Source organism: Lepisosteus platostomus, chromosome 14 (genome assembly GCF_059453375.1).
Source record: "Lepisosteus platostomus isolate fLepPlt1 chromosome 14, fLepPlt1.hap1, whole genome shotgun sequence".
Classification (NCBI taxonomy): domain Eukaryota; kingdom Metazoa; phylum Chordata; class Actinopteri; order Semionotiformes; family Lepisosteidae; genus Lepisosteus; species Lepisosteus platostomus.
In genome coordinates, this window is record NC_142624.1 from 8,303,223 (window position 1) to 8,327,640 (window position 24,418).

The 24,418-nt window shown below is 40.0% G+C and overlaps 1 protein-coding gene across 2 annotated transcripts in view; it reads left to right on the forward strand.

Annotated features, from left to right (window-relative positions):
- Positions 1-24,418, forward strand: part of aox5 (aldehyde oxidase 5) — a 52,529-nt gene that overhangs the window by 19,593 nt on the left and 8,518 nt on the right. Inside the window, exons 12-27 of one of the 2 annotated variants that reach the window (XM_088606880.1) lie at positions 1,501-1,594; positions 4,418-4,527; positions 4,963-5,147; positions 8,611-8,805; positions 10,403-10,496; positions 10,646-10,815; positions 12,403-12,529; positions 14,040-14,162; positions 14,801-14,897; positions 15,794-15,918; positions 17,470-17,603; positions 20,743-20,830; positions 20,916-21,002; positions 21,176-21,367; positions 21,944-22,171; positions 22,560-22,655. In XM_088606880.1, coding sequence (XP_088463006.1) covers positions 1,501-1,594; positions 4,418-4,527; positions 4,963-5,147; positions 8,611-8,805; positions 10,403-10,496; positions 10,646-10,815; positions 12,403-12,529; positions 14,040-14,162; positions 14,801-14,897; positions 15,794-15,918; positions 17,470-17,603; positions 20,743-20,830; positions 20,916-21,002; positions 21,176-21,367; positions 21,944-22,171; positions 22,560-22,655 — 2,145 coding nt within the window. The remainder of the gene's footprint in view (positions 1-1,500; positions 1,595-4,417; positions 4,528-4,962; positions 5,148-8,610; positions 8,806-10,402; positions 10,497-10,645; positions 10,816-12,402; positions 12,530-14,039; positions 14,163-14,800; positions 14,898-15,793; positions 15,919-17,469; positions 17,604-20,742; positions 20,831-20,915; positions 21,003-21,175; positions 21,368-21,943; positions 22,172-22,559; positions 22,656-24,418) is intronic. The other variant, XM_088606879.1, reaches the window with a different exon arrangement.

Below are 24,418 nucleotides of genomic sequence, written 5' to 3' on the forward strand. Positions count from 1 at the left end.
AAAACTTCAGGCCCCCTAGTCTCTTAGCTTAATTAATCATTTGCATACAGTATATTTTCTTTGGATGTTTGAACACTTACATGTACATTATTATTACCTGCAATGGTCCCTCTTCACATTGTTTTTTAAACATTGCCTATAATTGTTGTGGGTCCATGTCGGCCACTGGTACAGTTGTCCTTCCAGTTTACTTTATCGTCTCCCCATATAATGCACCAGTTTAAGTATCTAGATTTTTTTAAGCCAGTCAGTGGGAATGACAAAGTAAATTAAGTAGCAACTAGAAAAATTTGGCAAGCAGAGTCAGAGAGAAAATGTTAACAGTGACACATATTGATCGACATCAACTCATGTTCTGTTTCTTCAGATGGTCTTGGATTACATAATAACTGCCAGTGCTGATTTACTAGTGCCAGATACTAAGGTTTTTCTTAAGTAACGTACTGTTTTTATCATTTGGTTTTGGTGTTTGAAGTTTACATGAAAATATCTGTTGGTCATTCAGGATTTCCTTATTTTAGTATTCAAATAATTGGTATTCAATATTTCAGTATTCCATAACAAACTGAACAGGTGAAGTAAATTTATATCAGTGCAGTATTGGCTCTATGGTTCCACATGCAGACGTCCTCAAAATAAGGGCAACGAGTATAAAATATCCTTGAAACAACTACTGTAGAGGTAAAGAGTTCTGTTCACCTTTGCTTTTTTATTTGTAAGAAAAGTTCTATTTTTTAGTTTTATTAAATTGTAAGGAAACTTCTAAGATCCTAAGATGGTTTTTGTTGTGGTTTATTATACAAATTCTTTTCTTTCTCCTTTAAACCGAGGGGGGTAAATCGTTTGTTACAATAGAGTTGCACTGTTGACAAAAACACAGTATTCATGAAGCAATCAGTCCCACAATTCTATAAGAAATAAGATATATTTAGATCCAAAGCATCATCATTAAATCTCAATATTTACAATTCTGGCATCCCAGACATGTTCTGTTTGGACTAAATATCAGTCTATGTTTTTTAGGTTTCAAATTCCAGGTGCAAATCTTCTGTTTGGACTAAATATTGGTCTATGTTCTCTAGGTGTCAACTTCCAGGTGCAAAACTAGAATTATTTGTGATGTTATTTAATAAAGAGCAAGAGTATGGTAGGACTCTTGATAGGAAGTGAATTACTGCTGTGTTTATTCTCCACCAGAAACACTTTGCAGTAAAAGTAATACACAAACCTCTTAAAATGTTCATCCACTTCTTAGTCATGGACTAAAAACCCTGTGCTGGTATACTGTATGTTAAGAAAGTGAGGTCATGCTTGTTAAAGTTTCTTCAAAATACCGATCCATAAAATAAAACAGATGTCTCCACTTGAAAACCAACTCTCATTATCCACATGTTGTTGTGAAATATTCATTGGTTACAAATTGGCCTCATGAAATAATAATGCTGTTAGTCTCATAGGTTCTTGATAGCTTTAAACCGTATTCTGTGTGCTCATTATCAGACCCTTGGGGGAAATATTCTGAGTGCCATCCCAAAGTACGACCTCAACAGTATCCTGGCAGCTGCAGACTGTACCCTCCTGGTTGTATCCAAAGGTAAGTTTCTGTCTGAGTTTAATCCAACTAACTATATATAATATATAAAAGTAATTAAAGGTAATTTACTGAAGTTCTCTCTGTTTATTTTTTTCTGCACTTGTTTACAGTCATTTAATGGTCTAAAGTACAATAGAGCAACTAATAAAATCTGAAGGCTTGTTCATTGTTGTAGCAAATTGTGTAATGGGAGAAGGTTTGGAGCTGTGATCATAGCATTTGCTCTGCACACATGAAACAGTATTATTCACTAATTCGTTAAATGTAAAACATATTGGTTCTAAAATTCCTGAGAACTCTTTATCCATGTTAGAAGTTGTTGGTTAGGATGTCGTAATACATTGATTGGTTTATGAAGAGGGTGGAAGGTGGCCCAGCAGTTAACATTGCTGCCTCACCACTCTTGGGCCCTGCGTTCAATTCTTGGGGTGCTGTCTGCGTGGAGTTGATGTGTTCTCCCCAGGTTTATGTGAGTGTCCTCCGGTAGGCTAATTGGCTTCTGTAAAGTTGGCCCTTGTCTGAGTGTGCGCATGTTTGGATCTGTGTGTTCCCTGTGATGGACAGGCACTGGTTGCTGGGATGGGCTCCGACTCCCCTGCAACCCTCTATTGGATCAGCAGTTTAGAAAATGGAAAAATGCAATTCAATAAGTAAGGGCAGCACTTATGTTTGCAGCGTTAGATCGCACCATTTACAAATAATTGGATTAAATGCCATTAGTATTTCTGTGTTCTGTGCTTAACATATTTTTTACAGAAGGGAAAAACAAAAGGCGCCTTGGACAAACTGATGGACTAACATGGAGTGATTCAGTTATAAATGCAGAATACGATTCAGTAAAGTTATCAATGCGGAATACTGAAAGTCAGTTTTTCATGTGGTGGATAGTACACTTGCAATGCTACTGTATTAGATACACATGGTTATTGTTATAATACTGAAATAGATCGCAAACCATAGTTCACAGTAGCAGTAGCTCTGCAGGAATGCAATAATCAAGTGGCAGACCACATGCCCTGTTTCCTAAACACATTTAAGGTTTTTTAATGAGTCTTAAATAGAGCCAGATCTTGAGAGCATGGTAGCTTTGAGGGAGACGGTTTCCTCTGAGTAATCCATATTCATTAAGTAATATGAAGATAAGGAAGCAATGGGAGGAAGTCATTTGGCCAGTCTTGCTTATCAGTCAGCTAAGTGAAATTAAAATTTCATCCAACTGTTTTTTAAAAGTGCCCAGAGTATAGGCTTCAACTACCTGATTGCAAAGCCTGTTGTTTCCTATTTGTAGACCCGAATGAATTCCCCTTTAGCTCCCAACTGTGATCCTGTATCTTTGTTTCACTAATAATTGTGAAGTGTTACTCTGGATTAATGCTATATATATCCCCTTTGGCTCTCTCTGAATCAAATATCCTGTTAAACCTCTGTATTCTAGACTTAAGAGATTTATTTAATTTAACCTGTCGCTGTATGATAATCACCCGAGACTCACAGATTCTCAGTAACCATTCTAGTTGCTTTTCTCTGAACTTTAAAGATAAACTGTATTTTCTCGTGGTCAGTGACCAGATCTTCTCAACAATCTAAAGATCAATGTTTTCGGATCTAATTAGTCCATTGTAAAACTGAAGCGTTACTGTCCTGGATTGACATTCCACACTTTTTGCTATAGAATTCCGCATTCCATTTGCTTTTTTCATTCCCCAGTTTGTGTTGATGATAACATAAAACAAATCTTCTCCCCCAAACGCATCCCTTTTGTGTGTAGTTTCCTGCCACTCCAAATCACCCATGTGACATGTATAATGTATATTGCTACTTCCAGTGTGGATCACTTTGTTTTTACACGCCTGCTGAATCCATGGTTTTGTTTCTCTCTTTTTAATTCCCATGACTCTATTTTCATTTATCACTCCTACTCTTTTAATACCATCTGAAAATTTAACTAGTTTGATAGCTATGACAGAATCAGAATCATTGACGTTGACCAGAAAGAGAAATGACCCCTGTACACCAGTTTACATCTGTCCAACTGGCTGTTGTGCCCCTTAACATGGAGCTTCATTTCCTGCTTTTTTGAACCAGTTCTTGTGGATACCTTATCTTGGATTACTCTGGCTCTTAATCTTGGAATCTCTTCTGAGGCACCTTATCATCAAGTGAATTACATTTTAAATGTATGACATTGTGTGCTTTAGTTTTATCTATAAGCCTTGCTGCTTGTTCAAAGAATTGTAGGAAGGTAATTAGACATGACCTTCCCTTCCTGCATTCATGCTGTGTGTCCCTTAAAATGTCATTGTTTTCCAAACGTTTTTGCTAATTTAGCTCTATCATTCCTTCCCAAAACCTTACATGTAACATATGTAAGAGCTACTGGTCTATAATTTCCTGGTTCAGTTCAATGTCCATTTTTATAAATTGGTATAACACCTACATTCTCCGATCTGGTCCTAATGTGAGCGAGCCTTAATCTGTTTCCTTGGGTATTGATGGGAAATTTGTGGCCGGTTGGTTAGCTGTTTTCTTAGCCACCTTAGCCCATGTAGGGCAGTCATATAAAAAATACCCAATGGTTATTCCATTATGTTATCTATTGAGCAATGGATAAATTTTACAGTGTCTTAATCTCGACACTCTTTGTTTAGAAGAAATGTCTCTTGCCCAGGATCACAATCTTCCTGAAACAGAAATGTAGTGTTCTGAACATCTCAGTCAGATCCTCCCCAAAAGTTCCTTTGTTCTGTGCTCATTTGTTCGCAACAGTCCTACATGATGCACCCTCTGACATCTCTTCTATGGACTTGACTTTGTTTCGTCTAGGTGGGTCACGAGAGATTCGGCTAAATGAAGAATTCTTCACAGGATTTGGGAAAACTACCCTCAAGCCAGATGAAGTTCTTCTTACAGTCCGTATACCTTACTCCAGACAGGTAAAGTATGACAACAAAGCCACTTATCCAGTTTCTAAATTGGTATTATTCAAAACTCCTTACTGGGATGAGAAAGAGCATGGATAGCTCAATGCAGTGACCAAGAATCACATTCCTGCAGATTGTAGAGGCATCAAACAATTACCAAGTACTTGGATCATGGAAGAAAATGTAAAATAAGATATATTTGAATAGTTCAGGTGGGTAGCTGCGTCAGCATGCGTAGGCTGCAAAGGAACAAGTAATAGGTTAATTCCATGCTGAAAAAAAGGAGAAAGAAAATACCTGAAGAAGGCTCCACGGCCGAAACGTTGTGTTTTCTTTCTTCTTTTTTTCAGCATGGAATAAACCTATTACTTGTATATTTGAATAGTGCCTTAATAGAGCTAAGAATCCAACACAGAGGAATGAACCCATGTCTGTGTTTTGATGCAGTGGGAGTTTGTATCCGCATTCCGCCAGGCCCAGCGCCGGGAGTTTGCCTTTTCCATTGTGAACTCGGGAATGAGAGTGGTTTTTGAAGAGGGCACCAATGTTGTGAAATCACTGAATATCTTCTACGGAGGAGTGGGCCCTACCTTGATTAGGGCCAGCTACACATGCCAGGAGCTGGCTGGAAGGTAATTTAGGAAATATCTCAAAGCCTTTCCTGGTTGTTTTTAACTTATCTTTTGCATTTCTGATGAGCTCCTCATTTAGGTCTGCCTTAACTGAACTCTCTTTGCAATATGTATTTTGTTTCAATGCATTTTGTTCTATAGAATAGAGCCATTGTTGTAGTACACACGTACAAATAGCAGAGTTTTCCTAGGAAGATTAAATGCTGTTGGCTCTTCTTGGATGGCATCTGGGTTTCTAGTCTGCTGAAAACAAATGTGATGAGTTGCTGAGCCATAAGGGGCTGTTCATGGGGCATTACACTATTAAGAGTGATCCGTGCGGTGGCTTTATTGGGAAACATGGATGTGAGTTTACTTTTATTGTGACTTCTCTGACTTTTTGTGATTTGAGAGTTCATGCGCTTCATGCTCTGAAGGAGAAGGTGTTCATCTACTGTAGTGAAGCAGTGTGCCAGCCAACTGCTACTGACCACTGTGTGCCCACCTGTGGCAGAAGGAGAAGAGCTATTGCTACAATCCCTGGGGATTGTATTTTGGGCTTCAAAGTGTGGCATTACGTGGGGGCGTGCCTAGTGTGGAGGCGGATCCCTAGTAGAAGGGCGCCTCGCCTTTGTAGTCACAGCTGTCCGGGCTTCTAGATGATGTGCCACAGCTGGCTGGGCAGGTCCTATAAAGGCACACTGGACACCGCCCGAAGGGAAAAGCAGGGACACCCCTGAAAGGGGGAAGTTTACACCGACAGTCCCGGAAGGGATCGCATCCGCCTAAGGTGTTCATTTTCTTTTACTTTTTTCGGCTGTCCTGTTGTGCAGTACCACCGTTGCCAGGTTGTTCCTCTTTCACATCGCCTGTCCCTTTGTGCAGTACCACCATGGCCAGGTTGTTCCTCTTTCACATCGCCTGTGTTACGCCACGCCCTCGGAGGACTGGGTGTTCCACCTCGCATTCCAGCACTGTTCTCAATTAGCCCCTGCCTATTGAATGCTGCTTCACAGTGTCCACTGTGCTCAGTATTAGGTTTTGTCCTTGCTAGGGCCACAGTACTCCGACTCTCGTTTAAGAATTACTTTTGGCTTCCTGACCCTGGTTTGTTCTCACTACAACTACGTCTCCTGGTTTTGGTTTTGGTACTTCAGTTCTCGTTCTGGTTTTGACTCTCGGCTTCCTCACGGCTTCTGGCTCCGCTTCTGGTTTTTGTACTTTTGCGCTGGCTTGTTTATCTTCGGCTTTCGGACCTCTGATTGATCTACTGACTACGCCTTTGGAGATCGCCCTGGTTTTCTGCATAGGGTCCTCACTACGTTTCCTAACAACCTGTCCCACTGTGAAGTACCACCGGGGCAGGCTGTTTTTTTCCACAAGTTTTATTTTATTTTTGGCCTTACGCATCCTGCTCTGCCAGACTGGACCCCGTTAAAAAGGGTCAGTCCAGTCTGGTCACTGCTGTGCTAGCGATTCTTTTTAGAGCCCGTTAAATGGGGTAAGCCCAGTCTGGAGGTCACGAGGCACAGCGGTACACTTTCTTTTTGCTTTATTTTTCACCTTTTTTGTATTATTTTTGGTCCCTGCTAACCTCATACTGGTGCTTCCGTCCCCTCACCCGGCTGCTTTGACTTTTTACCAGTGCTCCCACTCTGCACTGTCACAGCTGTATTTAGATTTTTGCCTTTTTTGTGTGATTCCTGACTTTCTGTTTTCTTGGGAATTCTTTGACTATTTTTAAATCTCATCTGAAAACTTTTTGTGCTTTGGCTTTTCGTCTGTGAGTGGTAGTGCTGTATTGTATGCGAATGCTTTCAAGTAATTAGGGTTTTGCGGTTTTATGTGATTCTTAACTTTCTATTTTTCTTTCACAATGATGCTACTGTAGGGGGTCTATTGTATGGTGAAAAGTTTGAGACTTTGATCATAGTAATACTTTCTTTTGTATGATGGGATTAATAAGATTTGCGCCCAGAAACTCTACGCACCTAAAGTAACATTATTAATACACTCTGTTGTATGAAAAAAAAATATTGTTATTGCTAGACTCACAACTGGCAACCCACTGAAGCTCAGCAGGTGTGAGCCTGGTCAGTACCTGGATGGGAGACCTCCTGGGAAAAACTAAGGTTGCTGCTGGAAGAGGTGCTAGTGGGGCCAGCAGGGGGCACTCCCCCTGTGGTCCATGTGGGTCCTAATGACCCAGTAGAGGGGACACTAAACTGTAAACAAGTGCCATCCTTCGAATGAGACGTTAAAAAAGTCCTGACTCTCTGTGGTCATTAAAAATCCCAGGATGTTTTTTGAAAAGAGTAGGGGTTGTAACCCCACTGTCCTGGCCAAATTTCCCATTGGGAGGCCCTTACCAATCATGGCCTCCTAATAATCCTCATCTATGAATTGGATTCATTACTCTGCTCTCCTCCCCACTGATAGCTGGTGTGTGGTGAGCGTTCTGGCACACTACGGCTGCTGTTGCATCATCCAGGTGGGGGCTGCACATTGGTGGTGGAGGGGAGTCCCCATAACCTGTAAAGCGCTTTGAGTGGAGTGTCCAGAAAAGTGCTATATAAGCGTAAGCAATTATTATTATTATTTCTATTAGATTTGCAATTGTTTGTAAAAGAATGAAGGAGAGAAACTTCTAAAGGCATAAAAGCCTCAGGATCCAAGGGGTTGCTGTTTATCCATAATTTTTGTTTTACTTGCCCTTGATGCTTACCTTCCCATTTATGCTTTAACAAACAAAACTGTAAATATGGAGATGACGAATTAAAAACACAGACCCTACCTTTGGGGAAAGCACAGATGTCATGCAAGAAGAGCCAACAGCAATTAGTGCAAACTTTAAGTCGTGCACTACAACAATGACTTTATTCTATAGAACTATCATTATTCTGTCCTAACATTCACTACGATAGCCTGGTTTGATATCCCGGATATACACAAAACACACACAATAAGAAGGATTGTGCAGGTTGCCAGCAAAATTATTGGTGCACAACAATTACAGCTTTGAGACATCTATGAGCAAACAGCGCGGACAGCCAATATAATCATTGACTGTCATGATCATCCCTTACAAAGTGAATCTGAGGTCCTTCCATTGGGGTGTTAATTTAGACTGCCTGGATTCAAGAGCAATAGAACTAAGTCATCTTTTATTCCCACAGCTTTTAACCTGCTCAATTTGGACATTTGACTGTATCATCACTATATCTATAGATTTATTTTCTTTCTCATTATACATCTGTTGAATGTATTCTGTCTTTTTTTATGTCTTCTGTCTGCAAAGCGAGTTTCCCATGTGGGACAATAAAGTAAGTGCAGTAAGTTGTTCTATTTGTGAAAAGCTTTATGGCATTAGCCAAAAATGATTTGTTCCTTTTGTGACCTGGTCCGGTGAGACACACAGTGACACATTTGACACGGTGTCCCCTCTCTGCTCCCTGGCTGAGCCTGTGGTCTTGTCTGCTGGTAGGCTCTGGGATGAGAAGACTCTCCAGGAGGCCTGTCGTCTGCTCGGGGAGGAGATCTCTCTCTCTCCCTCTGCTCCTGGGGGCAGGGTGGAGTTCAAGAAGACCCTGACTCTCAGCTTCTTCTTCAAGTTCTACATGCAAGTCTTACAGAAGCTGAAGGATAGGGTAATTTGTTTCAATTGCGTTTCACTGGTAGGGTGAGGTCCAGCATTGTGCATCTTTACCGTATTAAAGGAAAAAGAAGATTCGATGTGAGCACCACAGGGTTAGATGTGCACCATTTATCACTTACTTTCTTGTACAACTCAATGTGCTTTATTTCCTAATAATGTACATACTGTACTGTATAGGTAAATGTACTTTATTACCAGAGAACTACTGTAAATCCATCACCTACTGAAATTCTATTTGGCTTGGAGTGTCATTAATACAGTATATAGTGTTTATTAACACAGTTTTAATCCCGCTTTGTGTTTTTGTCTTCTCTGAAAGTTTCAGGTTAGAAATGGTATGTGGGCAGTCTGAATAAGCCACTTTTTTATATAATTGTATCAATATCTCATAAATCAGGTGGTTGCATGCAAGCTTTCACAGCATCGTATTGCATTTAAATAATCCATCCATGCACCTTCTGTACCATCACAAAATGTACAGTACATACTGTATACAGTGCCTTGCAAAAGTGTTCAGAACCTTGCGTAGGTTTCACATTTTGTTGCTTTTAAGCTTGGGGTCATGACACTTTGAAACAGCAATTAATATCCATTATATACACACACATGCAAAGCAAACTTTGAAAGCAGTAAGAGATTATTAATAGGAAATAAAGTAGAACTGTTTTTAAAAATTAAAACTGGGAGAATTAATTTTTTCCAAGGAATTATGGGAGAGTGGAACATGCTACTGAGCCATCTTGTTAAAGCCAAGTCAGGCTTCTTTCAAGAAACTGCTGGATGGCATCCATGAATCATTTACAGTAGTTACTAACTATCAAAGAGGTTAAATGACCCCAAAATGACCTTTTTTATGTTCTTAAAACATTACAGATTATGCAGACATGTGACAAATCAAATACAACCAAGTACATACAGTAGTGATACATGTAGGGTGATCAATCAGACGAATCACACAGGTGATCCTGAGCTACACTAGTTACACATTAGAGGGATGTACTGTAGGTGTTTATGTGGAATTTTCTATGTCCTCATAAAGACAGAATGCTTGTGCACATAAGTGTGGAGTTTAAATCAAGGGAACATAAAATCAAACTTGAGACCTTGCTAAGAACTTAATTAGAATATTAATTCAATTTTTGTCATCATACCTCCTCATACTGTACCTCAAGAAGGTATTACAGCTTTAGGCTAAATCTAAACATCCAAATGAGAAAGGAAGCACAAATGGCCTCTCCTTGCTTACAGGCTTTCTTGTGTTTTAAAGTTCATGTTTTTTCTTACAATCTCTGTGCTTGAAGCAGTAGAAAAGCTGATATCCAGCCATCAGCTTAGAGGATACACTTACATTCTGTGATAATTAATCAAATGGATGGATATTGGACCTTTTCTTTGTTTAAAAAATGTTAATTGTTCATCATGAATTGAAAAATACATTATTTAAAGAGTTGTAGAAGTATGCTTATGTGGAATAAATATCCCTCTCCAGGTACAGGAAGTGTATATTCTGGAAGATGTTGCTGTCTAATTTATAAGTAACAGTATGTAAATTCCTTCTTCTTGTTCTACAAGAACCCAATGCAATGTACTAGTTACTAAATCCACTTGGGTTTTTCTTCAGGATTTGTGTGTCGAAGATCTGCCTCCTGAATATCTTACCGCTCTCAAGTCTTTTAAGAATGAAGTGCCACAAGGACATCACTCATACCAGGTTTGTTTAAGAGAAGAATGTCTCAAAATATTTTCAGATGATAATTGTCACAAAAGGATACGATACAAAGAGTATGAAAATGAAGATGTGATACACCGTACACATGTATGAGAGCAGACCCTCTTCTTCATATGTTTTCTGATGTTGTACCAGGTAGTTAAAGCCACACAGCCTTTAGATGACCCCATTGGACGGCCCAGCATGCACCAGTCTTCCTTCAAACAGGCAACAGGGGAGGCAGTTTACTATGATGACATTCCCAGCATCACTGGGGAGCTCTTTCTCTTCATGGTGACGAGCACCAGACCTCATGCCAAGATAATGTAAGTGCTACCTTGTAAATCTCAAGATCCTAAACTTTCTATCTATTCTAATCTATTCATCCATTTCCTAACTGCTTTATCCATTACAAGGTAGCGGCACAGCTGAGACCTATACTAGCAAGCAACGGGCACAGGGCGGGATACACCCTGGATGGGAAGCTATTCCATTGCAAGGCACACAGAGCAAAAAACACACATACAACCAGAAGCCATTTAACCTACCAGCAATGCACGCCTTTGGACTGTTGTTAGAGAACGTAGTACCCAGCAAAAGCCCACATTAACATGGGGAGAATAAACAAACTCCGTGCAAATATTATATGCAGCTTAATCTACATTTCCTAAAACTGTTGAGGCAATACACTAGGGAAAGTAATCACATCAAGAGTGGAAGTGGGCACTGCAGCTATGTGCCTTGGTGTAGAAAGCTTTACGGTATATTTCTATGGTATAATTAGGATGGTGTGAATTAAGCATTAACGGAAATTACACTAGCGATCGTAGAATATATAAACCCACCACTCGTTTATCAGATCACAGCAAATATAAGACACTCAACCTAAAAAAGCTGTCATACACATAAAAGCAAGTTTGAGAAAGAGCAGGAAATGATTAATGTACGGACTATTATTTATGTTAAATAAAAGGGGTCAATTTAATTTCATGGAAGCTACTGTAATAAAAAAGGATAGGAGTAATCACTCCTTCTTGATGGAAACCACAATACAACACGTTTCATCTACATTTTTTATTTATCCTTTTGAGTTGCTTCACATCGTATTGCGTGTTTCCTGTGCGTGTGACCACTTCAGTTATTGTCAGTCCAGCTAACTCATCCCAAATTAACTGATTTCTGAATAAATGTGTTTCATAGCAATCAAGAGTTGTCTCTCAGGCTGTGATTCTGACTTCTCTCCACTACAGACTTCCAGCTAGAAACAATTTTTACTAGCACAGCTAAGAACGTTTGTAAAAGCAACTTAAGATTGAAACATTCAGGTGGTGAAAAATGCAATCATACCGAAACATAATTTGCAGTTCCATATCCTACTTATTGGGTAGCAGGGTGGTTAGCATTGCTGCCTTGCAGGGCTGGTATCCTGTGTTCAATTCCTGGGGTGCGATCTGCAAGGAGTATTCCCTTGTGTATGTGTGACTTTTCTCCAGGTGCTCTGGTTTCCTCCCACGGTCCAAAACATATTGATAATAGAGTAATTTTCTGGGAAAATTGGCTCTGGTGAGAATGTGTATGTGTCTCTGTCTAGAATGTGCCCTGTGATGGATTGGTGTCCCATCCAGGGTGCATTCCGCAATTGCTTGCCAGGATAGGCTCCGGCTCCCCCTCCATCCTGTATCGGATAAAGCAGTTAGAAAATGGATGGATGAATGGATATTCTACTTATTGATATTTGGTGGTGTTAATGGCAGAATTTCTTCTAACCATATATATGTACCCGACATTGTAGAACATTAAATTATGCATTGATTGTAACTAGGCAACTATTGAGCTGCTTTATTCACCCAGGGTGTTTGTGTGATTCTAAAGTGTGTTCCTATATTTCATTGGCCGGCGGTATCATGACTCAGATCCATTGATGCTTCAGAAGCGGTCAGTGTGCCAGGGGTGGTTACTTTCCTGTCAGCCAAAGATGTTCCAGGAGTCAACAGGAGGCTGTGGTTTAATGAAGTGGAGGAACTCTTTGCTGAGGAGGAGGTACTGCCTGCTCTACATACCAATGCACCGTGGGTTTAATGAGATCAAAGTTTCTCTTTGCTTGTCCAGGAGAGCCACAGACTGATGTGTTTAGTTTTTTGCCAAGTTTAATTTTGTAAACCATGATTGGCTCAAGTAGTTAGCCTAGGGCTTGGGACATGGGAGTGTGTGTTAAATCTGAATTGTTCAGTCATCTGGATGTGTTGGCTGTTGGATACTGTAAACTATCAACAGCTGGGCTGTGTTATAGTATTTCACAGTTGAAAGTCTTTAATGTGGCAGCAATGCTGAATAAGGTTTGTTACTGTATGTCATCATGCATCCAATTACCAACATGAATTAGAATGAAAGTTGCAGTCCTGTATTGTGCACCACCGAACCATCACATAGACCACTGAGGATCAGTCAGCTTATTTGCACTTCTTGGATAAACGGATTCTGTATAATTTGAAGTTACTTTTTTTCTTACCTGAACAAGACTAATGCTTGTTTTTGAATTTCCACATTAGCATTAGACTGACATTAAAATACTATAATTTTTTTAATGTTCTATGCCAAGTTTCAATACCCAGACTTTTGCTTAATTATAATAATAATTCCTTACACTTATATAGCGCTTTTCTGGGCTCTCCACTCAAAGCACTGGGGATCCCCTTCATCACCACCAATGTGCAGCCCCACCTGGATGATACAACCAGTCCCTGCACTGGATCCCGTTCCGGTTTTTAACCTCGTCTTGCCTTGTCTCGTTTGGATCACCCGGTTTTGTACTTTTGGACTTCGCCCCGGATTACCCCCTGGACTCCCTTGGATTTGTTCGCCATGGCCACGCCCCCACCCCCCGGGAACCAGATCACCATCATCACGCCCCCCTGTTTGTCAACCTGCCCTAATCCTCGTCTCCCCCCCCTTGTCCTTCTCCACTTACTTCCGGATTATACCGTGTGCATAGGGTCCTGAACTAAGCATCGTACCGTTATCACTGGGGAAGAGAACAGAGTGATGAAGCCAATGCAAAGATGGGGATTATTATTAGGAGGCCATTTTCTTGATTGGTAAAGGCCAGGGGGAAATTTCAGGATGCCAGGGTAACACCCCTACTGTTTTTGAGAAAGACCCTGGGATTTTTAATGACCACAGAAAGCCAGGACTTCAGTTTTATGTCTGATCCAAAGGATGGCACCTTTTTACAATATAGAGTTTTCATCACTATACTGGGGCATTAGGACCCACACAGACTGCAGGCTGAGCACCCCCTACTGGCCCCACTAACAAATTTTCCAGCAGCAACCTTAGATTTTCCCAGAAGGTCAATGCTGATAGCGTTATGAGTTACACATTTCCTCAAAACATCCACCATACATTCCCACGGAACCATACAAGGTTGTGTCCATGGGATTAAAGAATATCACAAACATTATTCCAGGATTCCAATAAAATCGATTTTTCCACAGTCTATATTTAAAGATAGATGTATATATGTTGATGCATGTTGATCCTATGCCTGTAGGTGACCTGTGTTGGGCAGATTATTGGAGCCATTGTAGCAGACACAAGAGACCAGGCCAAGAGAGCAGCAGAGAGAGTGAAAGTCACCTATGAGGATCTGAACCCTGTCTTCTTCACTATTGAGGTTCACATCCGTCACTTCTTCAGCTCCCACAGGACCTGAGCAAATGTGCTCCAATTATTTTTAAACTAACCGGATAGTATAAAGGTTCAGTGGAATTCAGCTGGAACTGAGCTGAGTTCAATCAAGAAAACAATTTATATATCTTATTTGACTGGTACAAAAAAAACAACTTAGAATGTTTGGTCAGTTTAATCTGCTGTTATTAAAACTCAATAAATGAAAACCTAAATATTTTTGCTGTTGTAAAAATAGGTAGTCAGCAAAATCAAAACCCACCTGACGTATAAGAAAAACAGAGTCCATATATTGAAACACAGAGTCTCTTTGATCCTGCTGAATGCTAAAGAAGCTGTTTTATATTTGTTATAAGGTGCTTGTGCAACTAAAATACCCAATAACCTGACTAATAATTGCCTGAATGTAACTTAATAAAGCACATCTTACAAGGTTTAGATTACAATTTTCAAATACTACTGTGGGTTTGTAGGATCAGAATGACCAATCCATTGCTAGTGCTGTTAAATAACTGTGTACATATGGGAGGTCTCCCTTGTTTATTCTGGTGAGGGACAAATCTGTCTGGATTGTTTTTTTCTCCGCCCTTCAAATACAAAATCTTCTTATTCTTGCTTGTTCAGGAAGCCATCCAACACCAGTCCTTCTTTAACCCTAAGAGGAAACTGGAAAGAGGAAATGTGGATGAAGCCTTTGAAAAAGTGGATTGTATTCTTGAAGGTAAAACATTGTAAAGCAAGCTATGAATTAACACTAGTGTGACAACCCATTGGGCATGTTGTGACAGAGCCTTTAAAGTAGGCAGGTTCAGGCCAACCAGACACACCAAACACACAGGTGTAAAGTTCAAACGACACTAGTGTTTTTTTTTTATTTTACAGTGCATGCAAAACAAAAGTCTAAGCCCCTCTTTGAACTTCTGACTATCTTCGTCTTCTCGCAGTCCCTAACTATCAAAGCTGAGCAGGTGAACTGCTTGCTGACTTCAGACAAACAATTTAAAGATCTCCCCTGAGACTCTTTGGTCTTTGGTTAATTCATCTCCCTTTGTTCAGTGGAGAATACAGGTACACAGCAGACAGCAGACATGATTCCAACAGAGATGCTCCTTCATGCTTTTTATAAGGTCACATGACCAATTGTTTTCAAGCAACTGGTCAGGTGACTGAGAGCGTTAGCCCATTCCTCCACAGGGGGAATTTAACACTATTATTTACATGGCTGTTATAACACTAAACACATAACTCAACAGGATGATTCATTAAGCACAAAAACATTTCTATTCTTTTTATTTTTTACCTTTCACTGTGGAATTAACTGCTACTTTTTCTTTTCCAGCTCTCTAATTTTATACTAATAATGGATTAAATGTTTGGATAAAAAACAATTCACCCTATCAAAGCCTTGGAAAGGTCAGTTATTGGTAGTTGAAACATGAGATGTGTACAAATTCTCTGGAATTGTCTGTCAGTGACAGGGTTGTTCCAAAGTCTACACATTGGTGGTCCAGAATGGGTTTTGTCATTAGCCAACCACAACAGGCCAAAAACATCAAGAGCTGAGTGGCTTTGACTCTGTCAGGACAAGCTGTAAACAAGTTTTTTTATCTTAAACAGGACAGATTTACATGGGTGGGCAGGAGCACTTTTATATGGAGACACAAGGTGTCATCGCTGTTCCAAAAGGGGAAGATGGTGAAATGGAACTTTTTGTGGCAACTCAACACGCCGCATACACCCAGGTAAGACACTTTTGCTTTAAACCTAGCTGTATTTTAACACATGTAGTATTATAAAAATGATAAAACTTAGGATATAAATACGAAATCTGAGTAGACCTTTAATTTATTTGGAGCTTTGAAACTTAGAACCTAAAGTGAAATTATTGTCTCATTCGAAACCCCCATGGTTTCCAGATTTGTCAGGCTTGTAATCTGTTGATATAATGCGGAAGAGAGCAAGAGTTTCTTACTGCAGAGAATGGCCAGAGTGCAGGAGTTAAAGTATTAGGCCAAGGAATATAATTCCATTATTGGAAAAGTACTTATTTCTGGTGAGGTTCTCTGCAACCCAGAGTCTATCCCAAAAGGATAGGGCACAGGCTGGGGCCACACACATAAGCAAACAGGCACATTTTGTTGACAAGATTAATCTAGCCAGCTGGCACGCACAGAGATTATCAATACAGCATTGGGGCCTTGCTTTAATTCCAGACTCGGGGTAGTGTCAGCGTGGAGTTCGCATGTTCTCCTCATCTTTATGTGAGTTTCCACTGGGTGCTCCGGTTCCCTCCTCACAGTCCAAAGACATACTGGTAGTTTAATTGACTTCCGGGAAGATTTGCCCTGGTGTGAGCGTGATGGACTGGCATCCCATCCAGGGTGTATCCTGCCTTGTGCCTGCTGCTTGCTGGATTAGGCTCCATCTCCCCCACAACCCTGTATTGGATAAAGCTTTTACAATATTGATGGATTTATCTAGCCAGCATGCTTACTATTAGATGAGAGGAAACCAGAGCTCCACCCAATTTATTTTTCAATTACTGTATTACTTTACCAGAGTTGTGACTGGAATGCTTTGAATTGTTCTCTGCTCCTCAGTGTTACAGTATTTGTTTTACAGCCTCTGCTGCAATTGGTGATTACAGTAAACCAGATAATCTTTACATTCTTATCTATGTCATGAATGGTAATGATTATAAAAGTGAATAGAGCTTTAGTTGCGTGATAATACCCACAGCCAGAGGAAGACTCTTTATCAGATGAGCAAATATGTATCATTTGGACCATGATAGTGCTGCAGGGTGGGTTTATTAAGCCCTTTTTGTTTTCAATCAATAGAGCATAACATTAGGCAATCAGAGATGTAATATGTTTGAACTGAAAGGAAAAAGAGGCCTGTTATATAAAGAAGACAACAGACTTGACTTGATTAGATTGGAAAAAGCAAGGAAACATGGAAACAGTTCTGAACATGGAAATGGCCATGCTTGATGTGAAGGAGGTACACAATAAGAGACATCTCAATAAAAGCAGCACAATTCTTTCTCTCTCAGCCACTTCCATTACACCGTCAGCATGAAAGATTGTCAGTTTTGTGTAAAAGTATTTCCCACAAAATCCCTTTTGGCAGAACAGCCTTTTACTGCAGGTTGCTAAGAAGACGCCCCCATGCGCATCACAGAAAGCAGAACATCACATACAATCAGATAACAATTTTTCTTCTTTGCCTCCTGAGATGTGGACAGATTAAATTCTATACTGTGCTGCTGTTTTTAATTTCTTTTTGCCCAGGAGGTGGTAGCACTCACTTTGGGCACTAATGCCAATAAGGTCACATGCCATGTGAAGAGGGTGGGTGGAGGTTTTGGTGGAAAGGTAATGAAGATTGCAGCTATTTCTGCAATAACAGCGACGGCAGCACACAAGTAAGTACATTTTGTTCACTGTTTACCTTTAGAAAATGCTTTCACCACCACAATTTAAATATTATAAGTACTGTACTGAATTGGATTTGTACACCAATAAAGCAATAAAGATTGCTGGACCAAAATGTTCTTGATTTGAAACATTCAGAGCAGTAACGTAAACTACAAAAGAAATTAAAGCATGAACTGAGCATGCTTTTATCTAATTAAAAGGGAACAGTAATGCTATTTGTACATTTCACATTTGTACATTACAAAGATTCAGCATTGATGAGTGCATTTCAAGCTGCAATAAAAGAGAATGTAAACTGTGACTTCACAAATCACCAATTTATATCACAAAATAGACTAAATTTCCAGGTATGCTCAGTGCCATGTTCTGTGATTCGGAATTTGGCATGAAAACTTCCTATGATGTGTTATTACATTGTAAACAAGCAGGTTTGCAAATACATCTCTTTCAATCCAATAGAATTAGTGTTCTCGACTTCAGACGGTTTAGCAGACAAATATTACTTGCTTGTTAACTCTGCATGCAGATCATGTTGGAACATTTCTGTGGTGAAATGTCTGCTGCACAACCCATACTTAGCCAGCAGCCATATCACCCTGCAACTCACAACTGGCAACCCACTGAAGCTAAGCAGGTCTGAGCCTGGTCAGTACCTGGATGGGAGACCTCCTGGGAAAAACTAAGGTTGCTGCTGGAAGAGGTGTTAGTGGGGCCAGCAGGGGGCGCTCACCCTGCAGTCCATGTGGGTCCTAATGCCCCAGTATAGTGATGGGGACACTATACTGTAAACAGGCGCCGTCCTTCGGATGAGACGTAAAACCGAGGTCCTGACTCTCTGTGGTCATTAGAAATCCCAGGGCGCTTCTCAAAAAGAGTAGTCCTGGTGTCCTGGCCAAATTTCCAATTGGCCCTTACCAATCATGACCTCCTAATAATCCCCCTCTATGAATTGGCTACATTACTCTGCTCTCCTCCCCACTGATAGCTGATGTGTGGTGAGTGTTCTGGCGCACTATGGCTGCCGTTGCATCATCCAGGTGGATGCTGCACATTGGTGGTAAAGCGCTTTGAGTGGAGTGTCCAGAAAAGCGCTATATAAGTGTAAGCAATTATTATTATTATTAATTACTTATTTGCTCATTCTGTAGATCGCATTACAATAGTCATTACGGTGACTAGTGAGTAGGAAGGTGCTGCATCACGTTGCAATTCATGGGAAGTCTAATGCAATTTTGCAACAGCATGCTGACCTACAGTACTTTCACAAAGTTCACGATTTTGTGGTTAATTCAAAATTTGTAAAATAATGTCAATAAATGTATTTTGTTACCGAGATTTAATAATATTAAACATTGGGACTGCAGTTCCCATTTAATGGCTCTAAGTATTAATGAACAAACCATTTCTGAATTTCCAAAAAACACAAATGGCAAATGCACGTTGTGTTTCTATAAGATGGCATCGGAAAATGACCAAATTAATTCATCCTGATACCACACAATTTGAATATCCCTTTGGCCCTGGTAAGTGTAAGAGAGACCAACCATCAGTGCTCTGAATTTTGAAATTCATTCTGCCGTTTGCTGTTTCTTTCGTGGTGACCTCACGTTTTAAAAAGGTCATCCTCAGAAAAGCAGAAATGATCTTTGTGTTGCTATACTTCTGTGTGTGGTTTAAACATCAATTGTGTGATTGTCTGTATCACAATTCTTAAGACCAAGATATAACATTCATACAATACTTGTCAAAGCAGCTGTTCTATAGCAGGTATCTGTGTATAAAACTGTAGTCGTATTTCTAATTTTATTTCAATTAAATGTTGCTCATCCAGAACTGCAGTTAATTACTCTCTTTGTGGAAATCATCCTGCACAGTAAGGCCTGGAGTGGAACATAATTTCAGTATATGTTGACATAGTTACAGTATGTGATGTACAATTATGAAATCTTGACACTGTCAACGTTGAGTTTTTTCAGGAGTCATAAGATTAGGTGATTTTCTTTCTGTAGTGGAAGAAAACAACGGAAGTGATTTTTCAGTGAGTGGATGGAAACACGATCTTTACTGTTTGGTCTCTGTGACAACACATCACTGTCAGCAGGTTCTTATGTTCTCATCACGTTGCTGCTAAAGGCACCAACTGAGTTATAAAAGCAGACCTCTCCGTTCACTGGGCCAGCCTGCCCCCTGGTGGAACTGGAGAGCTGTGTTGATATCTACTCAGGCAGCCTCAGGTTTTGATAAAAGTGTTTTTGGACATGTGTCTAATTTAATTTGTGCTCCAGTATGGTAATGAAGCACTCAGAGTGAAAAATATCAGACCTTTTTTGTATTCAACAACCAGAAGGCACCATTCCCAGCCTGAGGCATATTTGGGTGTTTTTTAATTGTATGAATGACATTCAATAAAATTATCTGTGATTAAAAACGAGCATATAGTCCTGGGACCAGTACTGGACCTGGGGTGCTCTGTGTGTGGGGTTTGTACAGTACATCCTCCCACAATTCAGCTACATGCTGGTAGGTTAATTGCCTCCTGAGAAAACTGGCCCTGGTGTGAGTGTGATGGATTGGTGTCCTATTCAGGGTGCTTCTTGCCTTGTGCCCGTTGCATGATGGGATAGGCTCTGACTCCCCGGCAACCATGTTTTAGGTAAAGTGGTTAGAAAATGGATGGATCCTTTTTTTTTATCCCACCCTGAATAGTTGGGCTCCCCTATTCCTTTTTGTCCTATTTCCTTTCCTTTGCTATATTTTTTATGTATTTGTTTGTACTGTAAACCTAATCTGTCCTAGGTTATTGTGTTGGAATTGTGTGATTTGTACAATATGTTTTCGTTTGTATTCTGTTGACTTAATGTTCTTTGTGCCGTTTCAATGCATGTTTTGTGTATTGCATAAGAAGGAAAAAAAGGAAAAAAAAGGAAATGGGTAGATGCGGTTTTTGAAATCCAATGACATGATTTTTAAAGTATGCTGTGCCTACTGTGTGAATACCATTTTCAGTACTGTAAGTCGCATTACTTCAACGATTGATTAGGGGCACCACAAAACTCGAGGTTGCAGATAATACAGATACTTTCTTATGAAAAGATTATGACTGGGGTGTTTCTGTCTTTCCTGAAGGACAGGCCGTTCGGTGCGCTGTGTGCTGGACAGAGGGGACGATATGCTGATCACTAGTGGAAGACACCCCTTTCTGGGTAAATACAAGGTAATTTCCAAAGCATAGACTTTACTACACATTTATGCCATTCTTACAGTCCTCGGTTATTCATTCACATGTTGTCTTGCCATAGGTGGGATTCATGAATGATGGAACCATACTTGCAGCAGACATTACCTACTACAGCAATGGAGGAAGCACTTTGGATGAATCTTCCTTTGTATGTCCACATTACAATTTACTATGCAATAGTACAAGTACATGGCATTACTGTGAGGTTCTGTGATTGGTATGTGAGTAAAGGAAAGATATTTAAAAATCAGGTTCTTATATTATAGAATTGCTTTGATGAAAATGGATCCCTGTGATTATTCTTGTTGTTTTTGGGGTTAGATTATGGAAAAAGCCCTGCTGCACATGGACAATGGTTACAAAATCCCTAACCTGAGAGGAAGGGGCCTGGTCTGTAAAACGTATCTCCCGTCGTACACTGCCTTCAGGGGGTTTGGAGGGCCTCAGGGTCTGACGATCATTGAGAGTGTGCTACATGAAGTGGCAGCCAAATGTGGCCTTCCTGCTGAGAAGGTGAGAGAAATATACTGTATATTTCAGCATCTCTTGAGGAATGGTTGTGCTATTTTGAGAACTAAAGTTAATCTTGTCAACCAGTTTATGGCTGTTAAGGAATGTAGAAAATGACACCATATAGTATATCAGTGCATTAGTCAGCATACTAATACTAACACTAAGCAGTGCATACTGTAGCTGTGTCACTTAGCCATTCAAGTTTTACTCCAGAGATGACATCTCTACCAATTCATAACAGATTCAATTAGCAAACTGCTCATTGGTGTTTCATATAATGCTAGGCCACATCAATACAACATTTTTGACCATTTACAAAAATGTGCATAAACTTTAAGTGTTGATTAGTTAAGATTAACACATTCTTCTCACAATTTTGGGTTTTAGCAAACTCATTTGGGTTTGTGAGGTAGAAAAGGGAAGCACACTCATCCCGAAGGACACACTAAGGCCAGTGTTAAAGATAAGTGAAGAGAATTAGAATTGAGAAAAAATGTTCCAATCATGAAATATCTCTGAAATATGAGAGGACGTAACTATTCCTATGACCACAGAACTTCAATACTGTGTCTCTAGGTGAGGGATATAAACATGTACAAGGAACCGTCTTACACTCACCACAAGCAGCTGTTCGACCCTCATAACATGGTGCGCTGTTGGGAGGAGTGTCTGAAGAAGTCGGCCTATCACAACAGGAGGCTGGCCATCGAGGAGTTCAATGCCCAAAACCGCTGGAAGAAGAGAGGCATCTCCGCAGTGCCACTGAAATTTGGCATTGGCTTTTCCAAAGGCTTCTACAACCAGGTGCAGCAGCTCTTTCTCAGTTGGTTTCTAAAACAAACGAACCCATTTTGTAGTGGACTAACTACTCAAATTTCAAAGTCAAGTGTGGTTTGACAAAAAATCTGCATTGCTTCCTTGTTAATAGTTCAGAACTTTATTCTTCATTGAAAAGGTATTTTCCATGCAATGCACCCCTTACTAATTAAAAAAAAAACAACTCTAAAAATTTCTAAGAATATTTCAAAGTCCCTTCAATTCTCAATGCAACTATATTATTGCGATTAGTGTAAATTATATGGAGCAACTAATTTACAGTACTACAGTTGCTGAAAATGAACATACAAGTATGTAATCCATTCGTCACTACAGAAATGCTTACTTATTGAAGACAGTTTCTTTCTTTCCTTAGGGAGCTGCCCTTATTCATATCTATAAGGATGGTTCAGTACTGGTCACTCATGGTGGCACAGAGATGGGCCAGGGTATCAACACCAAGATGATCCAGGTGGGATGAGGTGTCATTGCATCTTCTCAAATGTTATGTGGACGACAAGTCTCAATAGTCATTAGAAAATTCAGAATCTTTCTGATTTTTGATAATAGTTTATAGTTCAAAATCACTCAAAACTGTTAAAAAAGGAGCAGCATGAATCACGAGCACTGTTTATAAAGGATATTAGAAAGTACAAGAGAGAGAGATGGACAGGAATATTGCAATGGAGGCTAAAGTAAATAATGAAACATTCTTTCAGTACTACAACAAAGGATCCAGTAAAACGTATTCAGGACAACAAAGGGAAATCTTTAGATAAGGAAGTGGCTGATGTACATAAATGAAAAATTGAATTCAGGTATTTACTCTGAAGAAGACAGCATTACGCCTCAGGCAGTGGAGGGACAAAGCTCTGTATTAAATAGCAGTAGCACAGAAGAGGCAAAAGTGTTTCAAGTTGTAGAAGCACTCAAGTTTAATATATCCCCAGGGCCCGATGGTATCTTACTAATTGTCCCCAAGGAAACAAGAGATATTATTCAGAAGCCATTGACGCAACTCTTCCAACAGTTTCTCAAGAGAGGGGCCCATGGGATAGTGCCCATCCACAAGAATGATGACAAAACTGACCCAAGTAGTTATATACCGATAAATTTGACTACTGTTTCTGCATCTGGTTTAAAAAATAATCTAAACTGTTATATTTATGGTGCAATTAGAAGTGGTAATTAAGAGCCCAGATGGAACAAAAACTATGAGACACAATGATACGCCAGGGTGGTGAACCACTGTACTGGTGAATACTGTATTTAACATGGTTTTAGACATGTAGGTCTTGCCTGATCAAGAGAGCAATAGGATCTTCTTCAGTACAGTGTGTGCTCCACTTACCAGAGAAAGTTAAACTTACCATGCACTTTGGAACTGTGAGTTTTGAGCATCTTTTGGAAGAGTTTTGAAAGTGTCTTAGAGGGAAGGACTTGTGAATGGTAAGCAGCCTAGGCATCCAACGTAATGGTCAGAAACTGTAAGAACACTAAAACTAGTTGTTGACACTAGTCAAGAGCTCGAAAAAGATTGGTGTTTTGTTTGTTTTGTGGTATTTTTTTCAATTTTAAAAAACTGTAAAGAACACTATTTTGAATTTTATGGCTGCATAGGTGTGTCTGTTGCCCTGGACTTGCATTACATTATGACATATTATAAAATTACAATAATAAGAAGAATCATCGTCATCATATAGCGCATTTCCAGACACTCCCGTTGAACACCAATAATGTGTAGCACCCATCTGGAAGATATGACATCGGCCAAAGTGCACCAGAACACTCACCACACATCAGCCATCAGTGGGGAGGAGAACAGAGTGATGAAGCCAATTCATAGACTGGAAATATTAGGAGGCCATGATTGGTAAAGGCCAGGAAAAATTTGGCCAGGACACTGGGGTAACACATCTACTGTTTTTGGGAAGCACCCGGGAATTATTCATGACTACTGAGTCACGACCTCGGTTTTACTTACTCACAATATAGTATAGTGGCCCCATCAGTATACTGGGGAATTAGGACCACACAGACCCCAGGGTGAGAACCCCCTACTGGCACCACTAACACTACTTCCAGCAACAACCTCAGTTTTTCCCAGGAGCTCTCCCATCCAGGTACTGACCAGGCTCACACCTGCTAAGCTTCAGTGGGTTGCTAGTGGTGAGTTGCAGGGTGTTATGGCTGCTGATTATTTTTTTAATTTATTTCTGGATTCTAATTTACAGT